The following is a 26,902-nucleotide window of genomic DNA, read 5'->3' on the forward strand; positions in this document are numbered from 1 at the left end:
CACTGTATGGGAGATCCCAAAAGACGGAGGCAATACGTTTATTTTATAGGCTTCATTGAAAATTGTACACAGCACTGGGGCAATTTCGTGCTTAAATTCTTTATAAAATGCCGCACTGAATCCATCTGGTCCTGGTGATTTTCCTAGGTTTAACTGATCTATCGCGTGCTCTACCTCGCTGTGAGTTATTGTTAGTTCCATTTTCTTTTTGCTTTCTTCGTCAAGCCGTGGCATTGCACCAAGAAACTGATGCGTAAAGGCTACTGCGTCTACAGGAGTCGATGAAAAAAGCCTCTGGTAGTATTCATTAAAGGCTTCTTTGATGTGGTCAGTGTCTGCCGATAAGATACCCCCCCATTCTATTTTATCGATGTGATTTCTTTCAGCGCGCGCTTTTTCTAGACCAAGAGCACGTTTCGATGGCGCTTCACCAGCAGCTGTGTCTTCCGCCCTTGCCCTCACTAGTGCTCCGCGATAACGCCGTTCTTCCATAAGCTCTATCTTTTGTTTTGTTTTCCTGACATCTTCTACCCATTTCCCAGGCTCTTTGCATTCCTGCTTCATCAGCGTTTGAAGCAGTGCCCTTAGCTCAGCTTCGTCTTGTTTTTCCTTATAACGGATACATGTCGCCCTTTCTATTGCTTTGATTTTTAAAGATTCTTTGCTTAGCTCCCACTGTTGCCAAATCTTCAGGTTCTTGCGCGGGTTTATTTTACCTATTTCAACCTTTACTGCTCTGTAGTAGATTTCGTCTTGAAGAAGCGTGTTGTTTAGCTTCCACATTTCCCACGAAAATGCCTTGCTTCGGTTCACACTTCCCAGGCAGCACTCAACTAAACAGTGGTCTGAGAAGGAGGCTCCCACAACTTCATAATGGTTGCAAACAGGGGCAAGGTCGACTGATGCGTAAATGCGGTCCAGCCGTGCATGGCTTGAGCCCTGGAAATGAGTGAACTGCACTGTCCGCGCACCCTCAATAAGTTCAGCCACATCCTCAAGGTTTCCGTTCTCGATCATTCGCATCAACACTTCAGTGCTCCTGTCTCGAAACCCCCGGATACTTGACCTATCGCGCGCATTAAGAACACAATTGAAGTCGCCTAATACAATGAGCCGCCTCTCCGTACAAAGGCGCTCTTGGAGGCTTTGGAAAAAGGCATCCCTTTCCTCAACCACATTCGGCGCGTACACAGTAACAATGCGCCACTCATTGCCGTTCAGACAAAAATCAAGCACAATACACCGGCCATACACACACGAAAAATAAGCCTGCACCTCTAGCCCCGGCATCTTCTTTACAAAAAGCACGCATCCAGCCGATGTTCCCACTGCTTGACTGACGACAGCATAAAATCTAGTCGTGAAACGTCGCACCATGCTGTCGGTTCCTTCGTTGCCGTCCACTTTCGTCTCCTGCACGGCCAATACATCTATCTCGCGCTCTGTAATAAGTCGGTACACCTGACCTTGTTTTTTCCTTGCCGCCAGGCCCCTCACATTCAATGTAGCGACTCTAAAGGCGGAGGCGGGAGCCATTTTTACGCAAGAGGAAGGAACCAACAGCATGGTGCTTACCTTCCACGTCTAGCGCGCCGCTAGACGCCACTGTGGCCGCCGGTATCATCCGGCGCAAGAACATCAGTCTGCTCGAGTAGGACCTTGCCTGCGGAGGAGTACCGTTTGTCAGCCGCATGGTTTGGGCGTGGCCGTAACGACGAACGCCGGGCTTGAGTCGTCTTTGCAGGGGGCTCCTCGACGCCGGGTGCTACCACTCTGTCCCCTTCAGGGCTGGCCTGGTCATGGGAACGCTTCGCCGGGGTGTTAAGGGAGGGCGTGACGCTTGTTGTGCGGGCGCCGGTATTCTCGTGGTGGTCCTCGTTCAGGTCTTTTCCCTCGACGACTACGGGCTCTGATGGGCACGCTCCGTTCTCTGGCGTCTCGTTAGAGACGCCGAGGGAGCCTCCCGTCGGCTGTTGGCTCTCTGGTTCGTCGGCCGCTTTGGTGTCGTCACTGGGAGTCCCTGACGTCGCAAGTGTGGAAGCCGACTTGCCCGCCTCGTCCGTACCAGTGGCTGCTTCCTCCGCCTCGGCGATGTCCATGAGTTCCGCAGTGTCGTTCGCCTTTCCGACCCCGGTAGCTGACGCGTAGGTACGGACGCAGTCCGCGTCCACGTGTCCGTAGCGCCTGCACAGGGAACACCTGGGCACCTTGCAGTCGCGGCGAACGTGACCCGTGCCGTGGCAACGCAGGCACTGCATCGGTCGCCCAGCGACAACAACGAGGGCCAGCTCACCGGCTACTCGGACCTGGTGTGGCAAATCATCCACCTTAATTCCCGGCTTCAACTTCAGTAGCACGGTCCTGGTGGTCGAGCCTTTCTCCTGCAAGCCTTGGACACGCCAACGCTCCCGCGTCACCTCCGTCACGTTGCGGAACGCCGCGAAAACAGTCCGGATGTCTTCGTCCGCCACACCATGCAGCATCCAATGCAGGCGCAGCTTTACCTGCTGATCTTCAGGGTCGAAAATAATGCACCAGCGCCCTTTCACTTGTAGCTCTTTGCAGGCAGCAAGTTTCTTCGCAGCTTCTGAGGTGCTCATCGTCACCGCCCACACGTGGTTAATCTGATACGCCCCCAACGCCACGACGTCGGGGAGCGCACCAGCGTTGGCCAGGGCGTCCCGAAAATCTTCCACCCTGTAGGGCCTCGCTCTCACGTCTCCGTGAAGAAACACCGTGTTAAGAACAACACGTCCTGTAGGCAAGGTAGGCAAAACAATTTCATATTCCTGATCTGCGTCGGCAGCTAACCTGTTTCCGCGGCCAGCAAGTGCCGCTATCGCCGCTCCGCCGGAGCTCATGATCCTGCGTCCGTCACGCTCGGTGGCCGGAAGCTCGATGACCGCCATGCCAGCTCGATGGTTTTGTAACGGCCTTTATTGACAGTTGTTAAGGCCGGTTAGAGCGGGCAAGGACAGGTCCGGTCCCAGAACAGTTCACGCTCTCGTATCGCGCCGCGCGTTGGCTCTGCTGCCTCAGCTGCCGATCGTCGTCTTCTCGACTCGCGCCTCGCGTCGGTTCCGCTGCTCGTCTGCTGATCATCTTCCTCTTTACATTTGGCCCCGGGGGAAAAAGAGCCATCCTGGCGACTTAGGGGGTCAAGACGACGCAAGGGTCGTAGTGCGGCTTCAAACGCGAAACGTGGACGGTCTCACGACCACGTCGTCGGAGATCGGGTGATGGCGTCACGGGCTCAACGATGTAAGTGACGGGAGAAGTGCGCTCAAGGACGCGGTAGGGCCCATGGTAGTTTGGCAGCAACTTGCTGGAGAGACCTGGTGCAGCAGAAGGCACACGGAGCCAAACAAGGGATTGCGGCTGAAAAGTGTCTGTGCCATGGGAGTTGTCGAAGCGGAATTTCTGGCGCCCGTGGTCGTCGGACGTGAATGACCGGGCGAGCTGGCGGCACTCTTCAGCGTGTCTGGAGGCTTCAGATACGGTTGTTGATTCCGACGAATCAGGATGATAAGGAAGAATAGTGTCGAGCGGCGAGGATGGTTCACGGCCGTACAGAAGAAAGAATGGTGAGAAACCAGTAGTACTCTGCGTAGCGGTGTTGTAGGCATATGTGACGAAGGGGAGGACGACGTCCCAGTTAGAATGGTCTGCCGCCACGTACATAGACAACATGTCACCTAATGTTCGGTTGAAACGTTCTGTCAAGCCGTTCGTCTGGGGATGATAGGCAGTAGTGGTGCGGCGAGTAATGTTGCATTGCTGCAGAAGAGACGAAACTACGTCTGACAGAAACACCCGCCCACGGTCGCTCAACAGTTCACGCGGGGCTCCGTGCCGAAGTATGAAATGGTGCAAGAGGAAGGCTGCAACATCCCGCGCCGTAGCAGCTGGGAGGGCGGCTGTTTCGGCGTACCGTGTCAGGTGGTCTACAGCGACGATGACCCAGCGGTTTCCTGCAGCAGTGTAGGGAAGTGGTCCATACAGGTCAATGCCAACTCGATCAAATGGCCTGGATGGGCAAGGCAAAGGCTGCATAGGGCCGGTCGAATGGTGATGACCGAGCTTGCGGCGCTGGCAATCGGGGCAGGAACGGACGAATTTTCGTACGTAGTTATACATGCCGCGCCAGTAATAGCGGAGGCGAAGCCGGTTGTAGGTCTTGAAAGCACCGCCGTGACCAGCTTGCGGGTCGCTATGAAAGGCTGCGCATATTTCGGAGCGTAAATGGCCAGGGATTACTAGTAGCCATTTGCGGCCATCAGGGAGATAATTTCGGCGGTACAAAATCCCATCATGAATAGTGAAGTGGGTAGCCTGACGGCGGATTGCACGCGGTACCGATACGAAAGAACCGTCTGAAAGATAGCGTACAAGAGAAGTGATCCAAGGGTCCTTGGACTGCTCGTTGGGCATATCGTCCAATGACAAGGGGGCGCAGTCGATGGCGGGAGGAGAGGCACATTCATTGGCTACAGGTGAACGAGACAAAGCGTCGGCGTCGTTATGCTTCCTGCCAGAGCGATAGATCACACGAATATCGTACTCTTGAAGGCGTAAGGCCCACCGGGCGAGGCGGCCATTTGGGTCTTTCAGGGAGGACAGCCAACAAAGGGAATGATGGTCCGTGACGACCGCGAAAGGCCGGCCGTATACGTAAGGTCGAAATTTCCCGATCGCCCAAACGATTGCCAAGCACTCTTTTTCTGTGACTGAGTAGTTTTGCTCTGGCTTCGTCAGGGTGCGGCTCGCGTATGCAACAACATACTCCGCATACCCCGGTTTACGTTGAGCAAGAACAGCACCGATACCAACGCCGCTGGCATCTGTGTGGATTTCAGTTGGAGAAGCAGGGTCAAAGTGGCGCAGTATGGGTGGAGAGGTAAGTAGACGGCGCAAAGTGGTGAACGCTTCGTCACAGGCAGGACTCCATCTTGAGAGGTCGCTACTGCCACGAAGAAGGGAAGTCAGAGGTGCGATGATAGAAGCGAAATTTCGGATAAAGCGTCGAAAGTAAGAGCATAGACCGATGAAACTGCGAAGTTCCTTCATCGTAGAGGGCTTCGGGAACTCAGAGACAGCACGAAGCTTTGCTGGGTCAGGAAGGACACCCTGTTTTGACACGACGTGGCCCAAAATCGTCAACTGGCGAGCGGCGAAGCGACATTTCTTTAAATTGAGTTGAAGCCCGGCTGCCGCGAGACATCTCAAAACGTGCTCCAGGCGAACGAGGTGCGTCTGGAAATCTGTGGAGAAAACAACGATATCGTCCAAGTAACATAAGCACGTTTTCCATTTCAGGCCGCGCAGTATCGTGTCCATCATCCGCTCAAAAGTGGCAGGGGCATTGCATAGTCCGAAGGGCATGACGTTGAATTCATACAGCCCGTCAGGCGTCACAAAGGCTGTCTTGGGGCGGTCAGCGGCGGCCATCGGGACTTGCCAATACCCCGAACGTAAATCTAACGATGAAAAGAATTCAGCTCCCTGCAGGCAGTCAAGTGCGTCATCAATGCGGGGCAGCGGATAGACGTCTTTGCGGGTGATTTTGTTGAGGCGCCGGTAGTCAACGCAAAAGCGGATAGAGCCGTCTTTCTTGGTGACAAGGACAACGGGGGAAGCCCAAGGACTGTGCGATTTGTTGTATGACGCCACGCTGCAGCATGTCATTCACATGGGAGTCGATAACCTGGCGTTCGGTGGCCGAGACGCGATATGGGCGTTGGCGCAACGGCGAATGGGCGCCCGTGTCGATCCGATGGGTAACAGCTGGGGTGCGGCCCAAACGGTGGTGGGAGAAGTCAAACGATGGCCGAAACTTATCTAGCAGGGCCGCAAGCTGGGTCTTCTCCGGTGGCGAAAGATTCGCGTCGATTGAGCCCGCGAAAGCGGCCTCGGGAACGAAATCAGGAGACGGTGGGGAAGAAGTAAGTGCAGACACTTGCAGGCGGCAGGAGTCATCCTCAGAAGGGTCCCAGGCGACGACGGAAGCGAAAGGCTGGACACATCCCACGCATTCACCGCGAAGAGAGTGGAGGGGCACAGGGATGGATTCGTGAGGGGCAAGGCGCTGCAGCCGGCTGAGACGGTAAGCACGGCGAATGGCAGGGGTAGACAGTGGCGAGAAGCGAAGGAGTCGGACGGGATGAAGATGACAGGGCCGTCGGATGCAGAGTCGCAATGAACAGAGAGGAGCACAGCAGAGCACGGCGGTATCATCACGTCATCAGCCACAGTCAGCTTGGCGCACAAGTTAGTAGAAGCGTTCACCGAGTCGTCGCCGAAGGGAAGAAGGGCGACTTCGGAACGAGTGCAGTCGATGACAGCGGCATGTTGGGAGAGAAAATCCCAGCCTAAGATGACGTCGTGAGACGGTGATGGGAAGACGATGAATTCAACAATGTACAGAACGTCCTGAATAATAACTCGGGCCGTACATGCCCCCAAAGGCGCGATAAGTTGCGAATTAGCGGCGCGAAGCATAAAACCATATAGCGGAGTCATCACTTTTCGTAACTGGCGGCACAGTTTCTCACTTAGTACAGATACAGCAGCACCGGTGTCCACAAGCGCGAAAGCATCGGTGCCCTCCACAGAAACCGTGATCAAATTGGTCGGAGAAAGTCGAGGTCTTGAGCTTGGCGACGAGCACGCAGTTCTTGCCTCTGGAACTGCGGGCACTAGTTTTCCGAAGGGGAAGAGGGACGACGGCGCATCGGGGAAACCGAGCGGCGACGCGGAGATGGAGAACGGCGGCGAATGGAGGGGCTGTAATCGGAGGAACCAGCAGTTTCAGAAGGCGAAGGGCGGTGAAAAGGCTGGGGAGGAGCGTAGGCGTAACTTCGTGGGTCGGTATCGGCAGCAGGGGACAACACTTGACGGCGGCAGTGACGCATCACGTGGCCAGGATTGCCGCAGGCATAACAAATGGGCAGGTTGTCCGGTGTCCGCCATGGACGGAAACGTGGCGGTGGTGGCCGGGCAGGACGAAATGGTGTCAACTGCGGAGGACGTTGGTATGAAACGAACGTGTCTGGGCGGGGACGCCTGACGGCTTCGGCGTAGGTAAGTGGCGCAGCGACGGGAGGCGGAGAGGAAACCGATGGCAAGGCCTCGGACACTTGCTCCCGAATCACGTGCTGAAGTGTCGGAGTTAGGTTAGAAGCACTCGGAACAGCAGGAAGAAGGGAAAGCTGCCGCGCAACCTCCTCACGGACAAACTGCTTGATCTGGAGAAGTAGCGAGCTGTCTTGTGTCGTCATGCTGAGGCTATTAACTGTGTCTGGCTGTGGAGATGGCTGCCGAGTGAAAACGCGCTGTCGGCGGAGCTCATCGTAGCTTTGGCAGTGGTCGAATATATCCGTGACAGAGGTGATGTTCTTGCCCACAAGCATGTTGAAAGCGTCGTCTTCGATTCCTTTCAGGACGTGTTTAACCTTGTCGGCCTCCGCCATGGACGCATTGACACGCTTGCAGAGATTGACCACGTCTTCGATGTAGCTGGTGTATGATTCACCGCTCTGCTGTGCACGAACGCGAAGACGCTGCTCCGCGCGAAGTTTGCGTACTGCCGGACGGCCGAAGATGTCGGAGAAGCTGGTTTTAAAATCGGTCCAGGTGGTGAAATCCGATTCGTGGTTTTGATACCAAAGGTGGGCGACGCCGGCCAGGTAGAAGATGACGTTTGTAAGCTTCATACTGTCGTCCCAGCGGTTATGAGCGCTCACCCTGTCGTAAGATGACAGCCAGTCCTCCACGTCGTTGTCGTCCGTGCCGCTGAAGACGGCAGGGTCGCGCTGGCGGAGCGCACCATGGCAAGCAACGGGTGCCGGCGAGGAGCCGGCTGTCTGGTTGGCGTTGGCAGGCATGGGGGTAGCGATGGTACGGTTGCGTAGCTCCAGGACGGAATCCCGCAGCCTCCACCAAGATGTAACGGCCTTTATTGACAGTTGTTAAGGCCGGTTAGAGCGGGCAAGGACAGGTCCGGTCCCAGAACAGTTCACGCTCTCGTATCGCGCCGCGCGTTGGCTCTGCTGCCTCAGCTGCCGATCGTCGTCTTCTCGACTCGCGCCTCGCGTCGGTTCCGCTGCTCCTCTGCTGATCATCTTCCTCTTTACAGTTTAGAATGAACAAAGGCGCGTCTAGTGAATACCGTGTCTTCACTCACTCTCATCCTCCTCCATTCCCTTCCGGCGGGGTTTAGGTGTCCACCGACAAATGAGAGACAGATACATTTCCTTTCCTCAAAAACCAATTTACCGACGAGCGAGGCGTAGAACCGAATGGGCGATGGCGTTCTATGGACTCCTTGGCAGCGTTGCAAGACGCTGTCGCGTTCCACTCTTAGGGGCGAAGCTTAACATCTTAACCACACATCAGTGACCACACTTTAGGTAAAAAAAGTGCCCCCCTGAATTTTGACGGGTGTCCACCGATATATGTGAGACAGTTACTGCGTAATTTCCTTTCCTCAAATACAATTTTCATTTTCTTCATTACGGCTCCTCTTTATCTATATTCTTTCACTCCCACTTCCTCCCTTCCTCTACGGTGCGGTTCAGGTGTCCACCGAGATGACAGAGAATTACTGCGCCATTTCCTTTCCTCAAAAAGCGTTGCGTTCAAAGGGCAAGGCATCGCGCCGAACGGGTGGTGGCGTTCCGTGGACTCCCTGGCAGCGCTACAACGCGCTGTCGCGTTCCACTCCTAAAGGCGAACCTTAAGCGTCATTAATTAGCAGTTAATTAGTATGCAGGCAGTAATCAGTAATTAACAATTAATTAGTGATTTGCCATCACTTAGTAATTATATGTGACGCCACCAGTGCCACAGAAACAGCGAAGGTGGTGCGGAAAACGCTTCCGCCTCTACCCACTTTAGACAAAGTGCCCCCTGAATTTTTTGCTCCCTTTTGTTGGCCTTAGCAAGGCCTTTATACTACCTGTCCTAATACCCATGTGTTGCCAATGCTTACGCCATGAATGCTGCCAATGCCCAAAAATCTATACAATTGTAGACCGAAGCATTGAGGCAGACGGCGCCAGCAAGGCCTCCCATAGGGCAAACTGAAATATTTGCCTCCCCTTACGCCCTTGAGCTACAATATCTGGAAATTTAAGAGGCTGCTCACCCCAGAATAGTTTGCGCGTTTAAGACTGCTGGGGCTATCTACGAGAGATAGGTGAGTGAGCGCTCAATGTGCAACGTTGAAATGGTGCACGCAAGGACCTTGAGCTCCACAATGCCAGATTGCAAACTTGTCATGCTCCTTATGCGTGATTTCTAGCTTTATGCGCATGCATTGTGCTACGCCGTGCTTGCTTTGCCTCTACACGACCCCTGATGCTGCGCTGGCAGGAAGTTTCGCGTCAGCAAGTTCACCAGAGGAGGAGCTCACGTCTTCATTTTTTGTTTCGCTCATATACACAGGACAGAGTTAATTGGAGAAACATGGGAGGGGCTTCTGTCCTGCAGTGGGCGTAGTCAGGCTTATGGTGATGACGATGATGATATACACACTATTACTGCTGCCTGGCACTAGGCGGTTCCGATTATAATGAATTGTATATATAAGCCCAGGTGTCAGTGCGGGCCATTAAACGTAGCAATATGATTGATCGGTGCTGGCGCAAAAACATGCTTTCGCCAGCCAGAGGAAATTCGCTGCCATGATTGTATTTAGCCAGAAAGGTTATTGCTTTCAGCAGTGCATCATTTGCATGAGACGAAGCTTCAGAAACATACAGCAAGGATATGTCAACCATAGCCGCCAATAATGTAATTTTTTTACACGGCCTAGGGAAAAGGTTCTTTCTCCTCCTCTCCAACGCGTTATTTGGTCTGGAGCCCGCAAGGTGCTGAGCCCTTCAATGTTTGGGAGCAGCATGCTTATTACTTACTGACCGTACATGAGTAACTACCTACCGTAATGCTGGTAGCGTGTCTTTAATATTCCTACCTTTAAACCGCTAAAGTTTGCCGGTTGCCGTAAATGTTTTTAAAAGGAAACTGCAAGCTTGGCTTTGAGAAAAAAATGGATTGTTTTTTTTCAAATTGCCTTTGCAAGCATGCTTTTCATCTCCCTTCTGATGTAAATATGTGTAATTCGGTCCATGAGTGGACAGTTGAGTTTGGAAACCGGCCGTTGAAATGTCAACGACAATAAATGGTAAGAGAACGAGACCTTAATGCGAAGGAGCGAGACCGTACCGTTTCCTCATCGGGCATGGGAAAAGATGGGTAGGGTGGGATGTAGGGAGTTAGAGTTCGATCGTGAGTAGTAGTTTATTAAAATTATGACGGGAGCGACTACAGCTTAAGATTTTCAAATAATTGTTACAGATAATAGCTCCTCTTCAGCCGTCCGTAAAGGTGTAGATCTTGTTCTGTGCCAAATTGGAAGCCCTCGGCTTTTAATCGGCTCTAATTGCTCACCAGAGTATTTGAAAAAATAACAATAAACCATGCCCTTGTAGCCACTTTAATCGCTCAAGAGCAACAAGGTTTTTAAGGCGTTAGATTGGGAGGTTTGAAGGTGAGATAGCACAATAGAAAATTGTTAGGAAAAATGCCCTTCGCGCATGATTTTTTTTTTTAAAAACTTTAAGCATTTTTCAGCTTTCAGAGCGAAGTTGTTATCGACATCAGTAGCGTAGAGTGAAAAATTTTGCATGAGTATTCATATACAGAATGGAAAGCATCGTTAGGGTAGTGCTAGGAAAGAAGAAATTTTCAAAAAATGTCGGCTTGTAGCAATCAACACATCGCATCACAGAATATGAAATGTTGTTCATTTTTCACAAGAGGTCGAAATAAATCTTTCCGTTGGCCTTTTCCACAGATATTTGGGGATGCTCACTCAAAGTGGTGTCACTCAGGTGCGCTGACTACAGACAATACAATACAGAGTTCGAAAGCCGCTTCCAGTCTTCCCGTCTTCTCTTAAACGATTCCGTTAGGTAATGGCCCGCTGTTTCCTTCGCAAGTCTTCGAGTGTTTCGTGTAGCCATTAGGCTTTCACTGCGTCCTGATTATTCCGAACCACCTGAGGTCCTCAGGGCCTCAAGGAGCGCTTACTCGATGATGCTCAGGAGGACCCTTCTAAAATTGAATGCATGTGAGGGACTGATGCAGACCCGCGCGCGAAACTTTTTATTTCACTTTAACATTTCGCCGCATGCTACAGCCCGCGGATCAGCAGCCGCATTGTTTTGCGGCGAAGCTAGCGCACTCGCCTAGACGCCGTACAGTCTAGGTCCATGCTGTAAACAAGAAATCCTTCAGTTATACCCAATATTTCATATTTCAGATTGTTTATCTCTGCAGCAAATTGGAAACTCTGTAAGCTAAAAAAATATAGGGCAATTTTGGTTCCGAGTATTCCCCACCACTGCGAAAAATTTTTGTCCCGTTCAATTTTAGTCTGTAAATTACGCGAGAAATAAATTTCTTGGACACACTTGTCGCAAACACGCTCTTGAGTCTTTGCACACCCTCTTTGTGAAGCTGATTTCTAAGAGGTCGTTGGTCAGAGTTCACTGGACAAATGGATGGACGTCCGATGGAGGTTTCCGGTTAACATGAGCGTGGTATAGCGCATACATGGTACACATGGGCTGGAGAAAATTGGCGTAACTGTCTTGAAAATGATCTACTAAAAGTACCGTGGCGAAAGCTTAAATAAGAGCGAAATTGAATCAATACGATCGTCTGGTAACGAGAGTCTTTGATTTTTTTTATGGGTCCGAATTTGTAGTGTTGAGCCAGCATTGTCCATTTGTAAGCCCAGATTGCGCTAGACCACACTAGCAATGGCATCCGGACGGCGTTTCACCAGTTTGTGCGCAAATCTGAAAAGCAAGAGCAAAAGAAACGTGAAGATGGGTTTGAGCTTAAAACACTTTTATGCGAGTTGGATGTTCTTCTTTTGACCACGTTAAATTTCCCGTAGAATGCGAGGCCATTCACGATTATTATCGTCGCTATGGTGGACACACGTTCATCACATTGGATACGCTGCTTGCCAACCGTACCGCCAGTGCCAGGATAAGTAGCCAAAGAGAACCGTCCTTCGCCTGAGAAAAGACAAGCTTAAAAACGCAGCTATATAATAACAATGTCGCTGATCGACTGAATTTAACCAAGGATGCACTCTTAAGCTAGTTCCGCATAGGTTGCAGCTAGAAACTCATTCTTTAATAAATTCTCACTAAATTGAAACCGCGTTCCGATAGAAAAATCAACAAAATATATGCAATTTTTCGGTTAAGCCAAGACTTTTATGAGGAATACTGCGCTTGTCTAGAACGCAAGTTAGACAATTTTATGAAGATTATTACCGAAGGCCGCACTTTTAGTCGCCAAGAATTTGAAGTTTAATGTATAATTTAAACCTCGCTCGGAGAAAACTAGTCACTATAAATTTTACCAGAAGTGCAGATGATATCAACCTAAACATTGGTGCGCAACGCCTTCAGCAAAAAAAGGCAAGAGATGAATCGAGGTTTTAACCTAAAAGAAAGATTCATAAAGGAAGATTCATATAAAGACAATAAAGAAACTGCCTTAGAGGAGTTTCTTTATAGAGTCTCGCAACATATCTCACCAGTGCAAAACGGCGCGGTTGAGTTCTGCTGCGAGAAATATTTAGAAATTGTGTTACCAACAACTTTAAAACACTTTCGACGCGCCTCGAAACTAGCAATAAAATGCGATACAGCTGATAAAAACTGTTAACGCATTTTATAAAAGACGAGATGTTCAAGGTTTAGCGCTAGAATCAGCCTCTCTGTTAACACTAAAAAGAACTTATGTAATACCCCAGGCATAGGGCCTTTAAGAAAATAAAATGAAAAAATGAAATGAAATGAACCAATGAACCCTTAGTCCCGTGTCTTAGTGATGTGATGCGGTAGACCATGACAGAATCACGTAACAACTGGAAAGGTTAATTAGGCTACTTGGTCAATTAATCAATTAACTAGTCTCAGTCCCACTTACTTGGAGCATCACTATACCATCCCTTTAATTGGTTGCAAGGCTGCTAGCCAAAGTACAATTGGCCCGTTTGAAATTCGCGCACTGTGACATCACGACCATTTCGACCAATTGAAAAGCGTGACATTTCTGTCGACAACTGCTGCTTACAACGATGAGGCATTAAAGGCTTCCGCCTTAATATTTGCTCGTCTGCTTCAAGAAGTCTTTGTTATTTAAAACACAAATTAAAACAACAAATGTCGCTTTCAAAAGTTTCAAGTAGGCATCCTTTCTTTTTAATGCTACTTGCGTTGTAGGTATTATGTGAAAGCGCTGCAACAGTTCCATGACATTAGGAATTTGAGTACAACAATGTTTTTCGGCGGTGGCATACCTTAGACGCAAGTAAAACTGTCTTTTCGAAATATGTTTTGTTGGAGGTAGCTGATATATAGCTCTCGCTTCCAGCCAGTACATTCTAAAAGAACTTTGGGGCTTTAAGGGGAAAAAAATTGAGGGCTAATTCGTGTTACGTTCGGGCTACCATTTGGAGGAGTGCAAGCTTGCCTCGGCGTGTTTCGTAGCCTGCGAATGTGTTCTTGCTCTTGCTGCTGGGCCGTGGAGAAAGCTCTCATTATAGTTGTCATGAGGAGAGTCGTTTCACGGTAGAGGAGCGATTCGGAAAAGCAAGGGCACCTTGGAGACCTCGGTGAGGTGCTAGACACTCGTTGCTTCCGGGGCACATAGGCTCCAATCACATAATATCAAAGAAACGTTATTATTTTCCCCCTTAAATATTAAGGTTCAGTTGGTAGAGAGAACTTGGTTCTCTCTTTTCTTTTGTCTGCGTCTTTTACGTGGCAACTGGAAAACGTGACTGCAATAAATATATTGATCTGCCGATGCAGGTGCTGAAATTTACAGGTGTCTCCCGTGCTGGGAGCATTTTATGAGCCTCTGTGGGAGTTCCTAAGGAAGGCTATCATAAACACTGTGTTGAACCTAACAAAAAAAAATGTTCCTCTTTTGTTGGCCTTTATAAGGCTTTTATGCTCGGTACTCTCAGATCCATGTGTTGCCAATGTTTTCGGCAGCAACACTGCTAATTTCGCAAACTGTAGACCGAAGCACTGAGGCACACGGCGCCAGCAAGACCTCCTGTGGGGTAAGCTGGAATATCGTGCTCTCCTTTCGCCCTTGTGCTACAATACGTGGAAATTTAAGAGAGGTTGCTCTCACTAGAATAGTTTGTGCGTTTCGAACTGCGAGGGCATTCCATGAGAGAGAGGTTGTGTCAAGGCTCAAAATGCGAAGTTGGAAGGGTGCCCGCAAGGACCTTGAACTTCACAATGTCAGATTCTAAACTTATCATTTTCCCTACGCGTGCTTTTCTAGTTTCTGCGCATGGATTCTGTTCGCCGTGCGTGCATTGCCTCCACACGACCCCTGATGCTGTGCTGGCACTGCTTTTGCGTCAGCAAGTTTGCTTAAGAAGGAGCTTACGTCCTGACAGCATTTTTTTCTCTCATATACATAGGACAGGGTTAATTGGAAGTACATGGAAGAGGCCTTTGCCCTGTAGTGGGCGTAGTGAGGTTGATGGTGGCGATGATGATATAGACACTGTAACTGCTGCCTGGCACTGCTGGGTTCCGTTATAATGCATCGTATATATAAGCCCAGATGTCAGTGGAGTCCATTAAACGGCACAAAATGATTGATCGGTGCTGGCGCAGAAACATGTTTTCGCCCACCAGAGGAAATTCGCTGCCTTGACAGCATTCCGCCTGAAAGGTTATTGCTATCAGCAGTGCATCAGTCGCAGGAGACGAAGCTTTAGAAACACGAAGCGAAGATGTGCCAACCATGGCCGCCAATATTGAAATTTTTTGACACCACCGATGGGAAACACTCCGACTTTCTCTTCCTCTCCAACGCGTTATTTGGACTAAAGACCGGAATATGCTGAGGTCTTCATCGTTTGGAAGTAGCACGCTTGTTATTTACTGACCGTATGTGAGTAACTACGTACCGCAATGTGTGTAGTGTCTCTTTAATATTCGTAGCTTTAAATCGCTAAAAGATGCTCGCTTCCACAGAAGCCTTAAAAATGAAACAGCGCACTTGGTTTTTGGAAACAGAGGATTTTTTTTCAAAATACCTTTCGAAACGTGCTTTGCAAGCCCCTTTTCATATAAATGTAAAATAATCGACCGAATTGAGGACATTTGATTTGGTAACAGGCAGTTGAAATCCAAATGAAAAAAGAAGGTAAGAGACCAAGACCATAATGCTGGGGAGGGGGAGCGGACAGTCTCCTAACAGGCCCTGCGGAAAAATTATGTAGGGTGGGATGTAGGGAATCACAGTCGGGTAGTGAACAGTAGGCTGTGAAAATTAGGATGGTAGCGACAAGAGCTTGAGATTTTTAAATAATTGTTATGGAGCCTAGCCCCTCTTCAGCCATCCGAAAATATGAAGCACTTGTTCTCTGCCAAATTGGAGGCCCTCGGTTTTTCATAATTACAAAACGCTCGGTAAGGTTTTCTACGCTCCTCGAAACGTAACGCTAACAGGGGCGATGATCTCAGATCTCTTCTCCGATGCAAAGTTCTAAAACACTTGGGCGAGATAGCAAAATTTTGTGTGTTGCATTTAAAAACAAAATGGACCATGCGTTTGTAGCCACTTTAATCGCGCAATAGCAAGAACGCTTTTAAGGCGTTACATTCCGATGTTTGAAGGTAGCATAGCACAATAGAAAATCGTAGAAAAAATGCATTTCGCGCATGTTTTTCTTTCGGAAAAGCTTGGAGAATTTTTCAGTTTTCAGAGTGAAGTTTTTATCGACATCAAAAGCGCGAAGTGAAAAATTTTGCATCAGTTTTCATATACAGAACTGAGAACGTCGCATGGGGTAGCGCAACAAAACGAGCAATTTTCAGAAAATGTTGGCCTGTAACAATCACCACATCGCATCACACATTACGAAATGTCGCACCACTTTTCATAAAAGGTCGAAGCAAGTCCTTCCGTGGGCCTTTTTCAGAGATATTTGCGGATGCTCACTCGAAGTGGTGTCATTCAGATGTGCTAAGTACAGAAAGTACAACATAGACTTCGACAGCCGTTTCCAGTCTTCACATCTTCTCTGAAAGGATTCCCTGAGGTAATGGCCCGCACTTTCTTTAGCAAGTGTTGGAGTGTTTCGTGCAGCCAATAAGGTTTTACTGCGTCCTCAATGCTCCGAACCACCTGAGGTCATTAGGGCATGAGGGAGCCCTCACTCCCTGATGCTCAGGAATGCCCTTCTAAAACTGAATGCATGTGAGTGACTTATGTAGACCCGCGGAAGATTTTCTTTCACTTTAAAAACTCGCCGCATGCTACAACCCGCGGGTCATCCGCTGCATTATTTTTACAGGGAAGCTTGCGCACTGCTCTAGAATCCGTGCAGTCAAGGTTCATGCCGTAAACGAAAATTCCGTCAGTTAGACGCAACATTTCATATTTCCGTCTGCTTATCTCTCCAGTAAATTAGAAACTGCGGATTTGAAAAAAAGAAATTTGGGCACTTTTGGTTCCTGATACTTTCTGAGACTGTGGAAAAATTTTCTTCTCGTTCAATTTTACTCTGCAAATTCCATGAAAGAGAAAGTTTCCCGCATACAGCATTACAGGTGCCGTAAAGCTGAAGGAAAAATGTGCGCGCTAGCAGGGAAATATGGTTTTCTTATTTTGGTAAGGGTGATTGGCCCCTTCAGCGCACTATCTATCGCCTTCAAAGGAAATCTAGACATCATTATTGCGGTAAAGACTGCGTATCGAAAAGATTACGTCATTACTGCTGTTAGCATGTGAAGACTGAACAGATGTGAGTCTTTTTTTTCCTTTTTCTTTTTTCCCCTTTATTTCTTTTTGTACACATGGTAGCCGCATGCGTTTATACTAGTGCAACTACAAAATAAAAATTACATGATTGAGTATGCTGTCCGTGCGTCTAAGCTTTAGCTGCGCTCATAGTACTTTTTCTGGATGAGTTGCAATGCATTTATTCAATTTAGCAACGAAGATTTAAAAATACATAATGCAATGAGGCGTAAGGATACTGTTTTTGAATTGATGAATGTCCTAAAGCGCGAATAGTTGTTGATTTCAGTTCGTGAAATTTGTTCTTATTGCTACCATATTTCGAGATTTGCACTCAGTACGTTTCTGTGCTAACTGTGCTGAACTTTATCTGCGCAAAAGATGTGGAAAAGGGGCAAAGCGGGGCAGAGAACACTGTCAACTGAAGAAAGACAAACGCACACGCTGACTGCTACCAATTGAAAGCGGTTTTATTTTCCTGTGCAATAAATACTGTCGAGAAGCACCGTGAAGAACATAAAGATTAATGACACCATTTGGCCTTAAGGAGTAAAAAAACAAAAAGGGTTGAACAGATTGGTGTCTGACCGTTTGTTTATTTACTCCCTAGGGGCAACAATCTTTCTGTTGCTTCTCTCGTGTCTGAACCTTATTGTTTTGTAATCCGTAGGACCTCGGGGTCTCTTTAGTATTTCTGTTGCTTCTCGACGGTACTTATGGCACACGCAAATAAAACCGATTTTAGTTGGTGGTTGTCATCGAGTGTGTTTGTCTCTCTTCCGTCGTCCATGTTCTCTGCACTGCTTTCCCTCTGTTTAAAGAACGAACTAGCCCAAACTGCCACTCTTTAAGAGGAGAAGGTCTGTCAATTTACCATTGGCTGTGTAAACTTAGCTATAAAACTAATCAATTGCAAGGGTAAAATCTTAGCGCAAAAAAGACGAGGACTCAGGAATACAGACACACACAGTGCTAACTTCCAACAAAGATTTATTTCGCAAAGAAATGGTCCTTTATATACCCATTTATCACACATGCACCATCAAACCATACGCTAGCGAACCGTATCAGCCAGATATGCGATCTCCTTTGGCGACAGCGCGACGAAGGGGCTACTCACACAGTCATCCTCCAACAGAGAAATTCATGAGCTTCAATGATTTCACGTGTTAAGAGATTTTAGTGCACTTTTATAAGCACACATTTTTTGAGGAGCGGTATGCATTGTAAAACACGACAGTTGGATGACAAAACTTTCCCACGCATGTCCTTTACGTCACGCCCATGCTCCCGAAGCCTGGGCTTTCCCGAGTCTCAGGGAAGTTCGGGGGAACTTTGCGTCAACTGACCGAGAGGTTTCTCAGGAAGAGCAACAAGTGTCGCACAATCCCTACCGAAGGCTGTGATAGCAACAGCCATATGCTAGTGCAGGGGCGCATCTTTCAACCTCTGCGCCTCTGTGTTGCTAGTTGTATGAGGACTGGCCGCCGTCTATGAATGTTGAGTAGAGAATGACTAATCCTGCATATATGGAAATTAACACACTAAAGAGATCACGCGATGCACTTAAGGCGGAACTTAAGTGCCCCCTCCAATTGAAGAATGAACATTTGATTTCACAAGTCGCACGTCTACTCGGTTTAACCGAGTTAAGCATATAGAATTTTTTTTTAAAGCGGACCATGATTTACGACTTACTTAGCGCGAATATGAGAAATTGTTTCGCCAAGGACTTGCAGTAGGAAAGGCGTTCTTCTCCTCAGCTGTCTATAGTAAGATCTGAGAGCACATTAAAAAATTATTCCGAAGCCCCACAATGCAGCCGCCAAAGGCAACGCGCAGTTTGCAGCGTTAAACACCGCATCACCAGAGGCGAGAACACCGTCACAAATAAGGTTTTTACCTGTCTTAACCCGCTTATGCGCCTGCCAGTTTAGTCAGCCATACTAATTACAGGAGAAAAGCGAAATTATTTATATTATGTTCACTGGGTGTTGGCGGTGCGACCTCTCAGCCCGATATCCAGCTCCGTTCTCGCTGTTCTGCCCACTGAACTCCTCGCAGTATTCAATACCTCTGAGACCCCTCGTTCATCCATGTCCTGAACCCCGCCGCTCCCCGAGACTCTTCCTCCCAAAGACTGCACTGAGCCCCGTCATTCCTAAGAATCGAAAGATCATTGTTAGGACTTGTTATATTCTTCGGCCAGACAGGCCCCGTACGCTCAATGCTTCATCTGGGCTGCTATCCATCCCCTCCGCGCCAGACTGCCGAACCTCTGACGAGTTCGTACAGTTCTGCGGCATGCCGCGTGCGCCGTGGCTTGGGTCACGCGTAGACACACTAAGAAACATACGCACGCAGCTTGTTATATCAGCCCATTATGGTCACCCAACCGTGCATGCGGCACCATACCATACCAATGCATGTCATACCAATTTGATACTAAGTACAGAGGAGAAGGCAACATGATCCAAGTGAAACAGGAAGCATTTCCCAGTAGTCTTCCATGGTTTGCAGCCAATCATGTAAGGAACAATCTTATGTGCGCAGACCTAATGAGGCATTTTAAAGTACCTTGCACTTCCATAAGCTTCTACATTCTCGTTCATTTGAGTAGATAGTGTCCTTCACGTCGTGTAGCTCGAATGCCAACTAAAAGACGCGCGGACACAAGGTTCCGGTTCAAAAACTTGCCTTCATGGGCACTGGGAGGACGAATACTTTATTTAGACTATGCGATTCATGGGAACTAGTGTGTAATGTAAGGCTGATCCCGTACACCATCTCAACCCTGTTTTAAAGGAAACGATAAGTAGACTGAACACGAGGCGTGGCATATTGGAAGTAAGAGCTGAAAAAAAAGACACATGAAATTAAGAAGATTCATTAGTGCACTGCATAGAGTCTCCCTTAACGGCGGAGCTTGGGAAGATACGTTAATTTTTGTTTCTTTTCAGTACGCATTTCCGTTCACAAGCTATCACCGTACGGGGAATGACTCTGCTGTCTAAAAACTAAATGCTGTCGTATTTCGGCTGAGAATATTACATCCGAATTTACTCGTTGACGATATAAAGATACTACTTATATACTTAAATTGGTCCATCCTGTGTGCTGCACTATTATATTTTTTTAATATAATAGTAGAAGTATAGAAAATACAAATGCACTTTACGCGTTTATTTTCGAGTGGCTGCGCGCGTCAGCGCACCTTCTTCGAGTAAAGCCTGCCTTAACCTGGTTTTGCCTTGGTGTTTCTTCACCCCTCACACAATATACAAGGTTACTCCCAGCGTAATTGCGTAGCAGAAAAGCAGCCCTTCTTTTAAATTAAGATATTAACGCAGAATATCTCGATTCCTTTGATCCCAGTGTGCGATTGTTCTAGTTAGAGATGAAAAGAGAACTGAAAACGTTGGCATTTTTTGGAACTAAGTGTTACGTTTCTGGGCAATTCGACGAACGACGAACAAGCGGCGACACCGAAGGTTGCCGGAATGCCTTTATTCTATCTTGGCAGCCGGGCAGTAGAGAGTGGCTCAGCGCACTGCCGTGGCGTTTATATAGCCCGCAATATGACCGTTTTTCATACGCGTCACGATGAAAAACCAATCAGCAATACGTTACGCGCGACAGAGGCTGTTATCATCAGAAGAACGTACCACCAGACAGAACCGCACAATCAAGATGAGAAGCGTTGCACTTGCGCTCTCGCATAACAGTGATCATGCTTTGAAGAGACGCCGTTTTGAAGAGACGCCGTTCTTCGCGGCGGTTAATGACATCTAGTCGTAATCAAGAAGAAGGAATGGGCTTGGGCAGAGCCTCTAATGCGAAGGCAAGATAACCACTCCTCCTTAGTGGTAACGCAGTGGATCTGTGTCTGTATCGCTCTGCCCGTCAGCCCTCGAGCCTCTTGGCTCTACTCTTATCGACTATACCGCTGACAGTGTTATGCAAAAAAAAGCAGTCTTAAAAATAAAAAGTTCATTTCTAAAAATTACTTACAGTCTTAATTAAAGCACCCTCTAGAACCTATCTCAGTGTCCTTTTGCTGTTGTGGTTTCTTTTTCATGGCGACTTAATTGACGTTTATTTAGGCTTAACATAGAAAGAAAATCCGGATCCAATCTTGACAGCGAAACCATTTCGCCGCAGAACTATGCGCGAACAAATGGCGTACAGGGCGCGCCTTACGCATCATTAGTTCTTTGTTGGCACTACGCGCAACGAGCGAAGGAAGGCGAATTCGCCGTGCAACGGCGCCTCCCGCTTCACGAAGGGCTGCCATGTTCCACGCCGCGAAAGTGGTAGGTTGACGACAGCTAGGGAGAAATCGAACAAGGCAATCGAACACTCTCGTACTTTTGGTCATTTTACTCTGGTCATTTACCCACTCTCGTGTAACTAGCGCCTTGTTTGAGTGAAGAAAATCACCTCTTGGCTTGTCTGCACGTCCGGGTAGGAGTGCTAAGCTGATATATTGGCGGTATTGGAGACAGAGGGGCCCTTGGGTTGTATTACTCGTTCAGTCCCGCAAGTCCCAGCTCCGAAGGACGGTGTCGAACTTCGTTATGGATGAAATTGTACACTATGTTTAGTTGTACATATTTACAGTCGAGATCGGAGTGTCTCAGTCACAAAACGTCTTGTTAAATACCATTCCTATTCCCCAGATTGGGGAATAAAGTTCGGCGAAGGATACCCAATCAGGTGGGCAGTCGTGGACGCCGGTTGTGCCAACCACGGCAGGGTTCGGTGCTGATGCTCTCTCGCAGCTCGGTAGATGGAAAGGGGTGGAGACTGAGTCATCAAACACTGATGTGTCAATTTGAACACCGCAGCGAGTTTTCTTTTCGGTGTCTACGCGTGTCTCCGGTGTCTCCTAGTAAGTAAATGAACGACCTCGTACTCGCCCCCGGATGCCCGATACACAAGACCTCCGTCGAGGGCACAGCCGTCTTTCAATTAAAAGCAACAGCTTGACCTTTCACGTCCGACGACCCGGGCGCAGGCTCGGCCACTTGACGCCGCCGCCGCTTCCGCCGCTGCTGCAGTCGCCGCTGCATCCGCCGTCGCCAGTCCTTGCCGCTTCTTTGCTTCACGATGACTCCTGTCTGCGAGGAATTTCTCCCAGGCCCGTGTTCGCCGATCTTAACAGCGGCTAGATACAGTGCTAGACACAGTGAGCGCGCCGCGCTATGTAGTAGTGATTGAAAGTGCCTAGATGGAAAAATAGAAATTAGACTAGAAATTAGACAGAATTAAAAAGATAGCGTTTAGATTAGTTTTCTAGCGCAGCGAGAGAAGTTATATAACTTCTCTCGCTGCGCTAGCAAACTAAGACCATATGGTCTTAGAAGAAGGAAGACCATATGGTCTTCCTAAATGCCTTTTATTTGCAGTGGCTACCGATTACAAATGTTCTCGAGTAGGTCGATACGATTACTTCAAGGTTGATGCGGATTTAAATAATTTTCATGTTCCCTGACGCAGTTGGAAAGGTACGTCCTTCGCAAGCGCATCGAACTTCCGACTCTGTCGCTAATGCAGGCCTCAACATCAGGATATCGAACTTCTTTTTAGGAGATAAAAATGAGTAGCATACCAGCTCTCACATGACGGGTGTGAAGTTGATTGGGCGAATACGAGGTATGCTGAGTGTGCATCCTGTTTACATAAAGAAATAAGAGAAAATGTCATTGTACTGCGAGTGTCGGATTTTGTGCTGACGGCAGTAATCCGCGCGTTCATGAAGCATCTGAACTTCTCGACACGGAACTTTGGAATGCCTACGCGTGATACCATTTTAACAATTTTTTTTTGTATACTTGTGACTTTTGTCTGCCCTCTTCGCTTGGGGAGTAAGCTGCCTTTGGAAAACTAAAGTGGTCTAGGCTATGCGTGGTAAGATTTTATGACCGCCGACCGTTATTTTTCGCGTAAATATTTCGAACCCTGTCATTGAGCAGTGTTAATGAACCTTAGAGTCTGTAATGTAGTTTAGTTTCAATTACAATTGGTACTCTAAAGGATTCCTGTGTTCAATGAATTCAATTTCGCAAGGAAAAGTATTTGATGCAAGAAAAGTATTTGATGTAAGAAAAGTATTTGACGAGAATAAATGAAATGCAAGGAAATGCTCCAAATATTGTATAAAGCAATTCTCGGGGAGGGGGGTGCAAGGGGAGGGGGAAGAGTGGCTAGCGGCGATGTCTCACGTTACTATGGCTGTGAGTAAGTCAAATTCAAGACCACCTTCTGCATTAGAACGTGAAACAAAAATACCATTGCTCAAGGTAGGATGTGTCATTCTGCCGCTCGTCTGCTCTGAAAATTCCGGCGCTCATATCGAAAGAAATGAGAGGTAGTGGAATTGATCTTTCGAACCGGCAGCTCTCTTTAGTAGGATACATCTCTCTAACGTAGATTCAAGTGCTCCTCAAAGGAGACCCTCCAGCTATTGACGTCGACCGTGAGTCATGACGTAGCGGTTACTTACATTGCGTCTTATAGTGTTGCATAACAGGTGGCTGGTAGGTGCAGCGTGATTACAAGGAAGCTGAAGAATCGGTCGAATTATAAAACCTACGGGCATCCGGTTGGGCACCTTATAATCCTTAAAAAAAAACTATCTTTTATTGATTCGATAGACGAGTTGCAAACCTACAGATCAGTTCGTCTTCGCGGCAGAAATTCCTGAACCACGGCAGCCGAATAACACATCTGGACGGAGCCCTCACATCCCTCATAGACTGAGTTGCTTCAGTACGTTAAACCCCAATAAACCAAACCAAACACACCTGGATAAAATTCAGGGGGCACTTTGTTGACCTAAAGTTTGGTGAGGCGGAAGCCTTAAGCGTAGTGTTGCTGTTTGTGTCACTATAATGCGTGGTTAAAGATTTTAAGCTTCACCTCTAAGAGTAGAACGCGACAGCGTCTTGCAACACTGTCAGGGACTCCACAGAACGCCATCGACCATTCGGCTCTACGCCTTGCTCGACGGTAAATTGGTCTTTGAGGAAAGGTAATGTACGTCTCTCGCACATCTCGGTGGACCCCTGGGGGTGTTGACACCCGAGCGGACGCTGTGCGGTCGTGTTCCGCATGAGCTCCCGCCTTGAGACCGTTTTTCGGTGGAACGCGCTGTGCCTTGGTCTTGCTTTTTGTAGGATCGTCTGCAGGAAGTTCCCTGTACCTGTGGAAACCATATTTTGAAAAGTGTTCCCCTTTTTAGGGGATTTTTCCCGATTTGTACTCGACGACGGTGCGGGAAAATTAGGCCTAATCTCTAGGCCGAGCCGACGCCTGCGGCGCCGGGCTCCAGGGCCGTGCCTTGTGGTTGTGGGCCTTTGCGAGGCTAACGATGATGGAGTACTCCGTTGAGGGCTATAACGCCCAAAGAAGTCGAGGCGGGAGAATGGGCCTGGGTTTTGAAGGCGCAAGATCGCTTCAAGAAGACTGTACGGGGACCACTCCGAGAGTAGGCCTACCGAGAAACAGGGGGGCAGCGACGGGCGCCAGACGCACGGAGCAGCCCAAGTCAAGCGGGGGAAAGCGCCGGTGTGGAAGAAACGGGGACCGTTTCTGAAGATGCCAGCCAAGGATTTCAAGGTTGTGTGCTGGCCCAAGAATTGGGACTTGAGCATAGTGACGCCGAGGGAGCTCGGATGTGCCCTGAGAGCGGCAGCGGAGCTGACGAACGCGACTTCGGTGGAAGAAGACCTGGTGCGGGTCAATGAGACAAACAACACGATGACGGTGAGTACGCCGTGTATGAATCGTACTGGGGCATATGCGAATGTCAAGACGCTCAAGCTGGGCGGTCGTGACCTTGAGGTTTCGGCGTACGTAGCGGCGCCGGAGAACTCTGTGCGCGGAGTAATTTACAATGCGTACAACGGATGCCCACTGGCAGAAGTTCGCGCAGGATTCTTGAAGAGGAACGAAGACATGGAAATTTTGGACGCCAGACCTCTGGGAAAGTCAAAGGCGATTCAGATCACGTTCAGGGGGAAGCGCGTTCCCCGGCAAGTTACTTATTGGAACTGTCTGTACGCTGAGAGTTAGTCGAGACCTGCTATAACTGCAGACGAGTGGGACATCGGGCGGACGTTTGCTATCGTTTGAAGACTAATCTGTGTCGCCGCTGCGGGAAGGAACATCCTGCACCACCGGAAGGAGAGTCGCTGACCTGCACGCCGGACTGCATCGTGTGTCATGGGGCGCACAGCACGGGAAGTCGGAACTGCAAGTTTCGCCTGGCCCGTCAGCAGCCGACGGGTCTGCAGCAGACCAACGAGGACAAGAGCCACACTGGCAAGGAGGAGCGGCGTTCGAGGCCCAGGAAGCGGTCATCTAGCGGTGCGAGAGGCGATAGCAAGAGCAGGGACCGGTCAGCTTCCTTCCCGCCACTGCCAGGACCCGAGCCTGGCAAAGGAGGAGGACAAGGTTCCGGTCATGGAAGAAGCCCAAGTGCCACGAGGAAAAAGGTGAGCTGGCCCAACGCGGGCTCCCAAAATGAGACTGCTCGAGAGAAGGAGCTACAAAGGCAGGTGCTGCAGCAAGCCGAAACTATCAAAAAGATGGAAGCTAGGATAGCAGAGATGGAACGCGCGCTTAAAACCGGCAGAGTAGAAAGGGTACAGACGCCGTTGGCCCAAGCCCCACAGCAAGCGGCGCAGGCGAACGCTTCTCGCGTGGACGATAACACAGCTATGGAAGTGAAGAAAGTGGAGAATCGGGGGACGGTCAAAAGGCCACCTCCGGCAGATGAGGGAGCTCATGCAAAGAGAGTAGCAGAAACTTCGGCGGCGGACACGCCGCAGCCAGTATTTAAAGTCACTTGTCTTAAGAGAGACATGCTTCACTTGCGGAGAGAGAAGAAAAACTGGAAGAAAGACAGGATAGGTTGGAAGGCCGGGTCGACAGGATAGAAGCTAGACTAGGCAACATTGAGGAGCGTCTTGACGCCTTCACCAATGACATGCGGGGTTTCCAGACCCAGGTAATGGACATGTTTAAACAGCTAAATGCTATGCTAGAGGTTAGATTGCCTCCCGTAGTCGGCCAAGAGCCGATGTTAGTGAACCTAGGGCTTCACCATGGCCCCTCGCCAGCAAATTGAGGTTTGGCAGTGGAACTGCAGGGGCTTCCGTCGCAAGCGGGGGAACCTGCAGTTGCACATACAAAATCTTTAGTAAGCCGGACAATATAGCTTTGCAGGAGGCTAGCGGCTCAGTGAAATTACCGGGGTTTAAGACATTTACACCACCAGAGATTGATCGAGGGGGCGTATCGAGCGTCTTCACGGCCGTGTTAGTCCATCGCAACACCACAGTGATTCAGCATACCATAGATAGCAGCAGGGAGGACTACGTCCTGCTGGAGATTTTTCCCAAAAGAAAGGACGATAAGAGTCTATTTGTTCTTAATGTATACTCTTCTCCAAAAGATAAGGGGGTGGGCTTGCCAGACCTTCTGATAAAGACGCAACGGCTAGCGGCTAGGTCTCAACTCATCGTGGTGGGAGATTTGAATGCGCCTCATCGCAGTGGGGCTACATCCGAGCCAGCCCGAAGGGAAATAAGCTTTGGCAGGTTGCCCAGGACCTGCGATGGACGATCTTGAACAACCCGCTAGATCATACCAGGATAGGCAACAGCGTAAGCATAGACACCTCTCCAGACCTCACATTTGTGAATGGTATCAGGGATGCAAAGTGGGTAAATACGGGACAGCCACTGGGAAGTGATCACTATATCCTTTCCACGATATTTAGTGCTGCTAAGCACAAAGACACGGTGAAAGGAACTCGAGTGACGGACTGGGACCGATTTCGGCAATACAGGAATGACACAGTGAACGGGGAAATCGAGGACTTAGGAGCCTGGATTGACACACTCAAGCAGGCCGTGAAGAGTACCACAGAAGAGGTTCCGACGGAGGAGGAGGGCTTTACGGCTGACTATAGATTGTTACACATGTGGGAAGCACATGCGAGTCTCCTTCGGAGGTGGAGGAAACAAAGGCA

The 26,902-nt window shown here is 49.0% G+C and overlaps 1 protein-coding gene across 1 annotated transcript; it reads right to left on the minus strand.

Annotated features, from left to right (window-relative positions):
* Positions 1-1,074: 1,074 nt before the first annotated feature.
* LOC149364077 (uncharacterized) lies at positions 1,075-3,303 on the minus strand. The gene has a single exon (XM_089574092.1). The coding sequence runs from the start codon at positions 2,907-2,909 to the stop codon at positions 1,596-1,598; it is 1,314 nt and encodes a 437-aa protein (XP_089430218.1). The 5' UTR covers positions 2,910-3,303; the 3' UTR covers positions 1,075-1,595.
* Between the last annotated feature and the right edge of the window lie 23,599 nt (positions 3,304-26,902).

Source organism: Amblyomma mixtum, chromosome 2 (genome assembly GCF_055824585.1).
Source record: "Amblyomma mixtum isolate Tamu chromosome 2, ASM5582458v1, whole genome shotgun sequence".
Lineage (NCBI taxonomy): Eukaryota > Metazoa > Arthropoda > Arachnida > Ixodida > Ixodidae > Amblyomma > Amblyomma mixtum.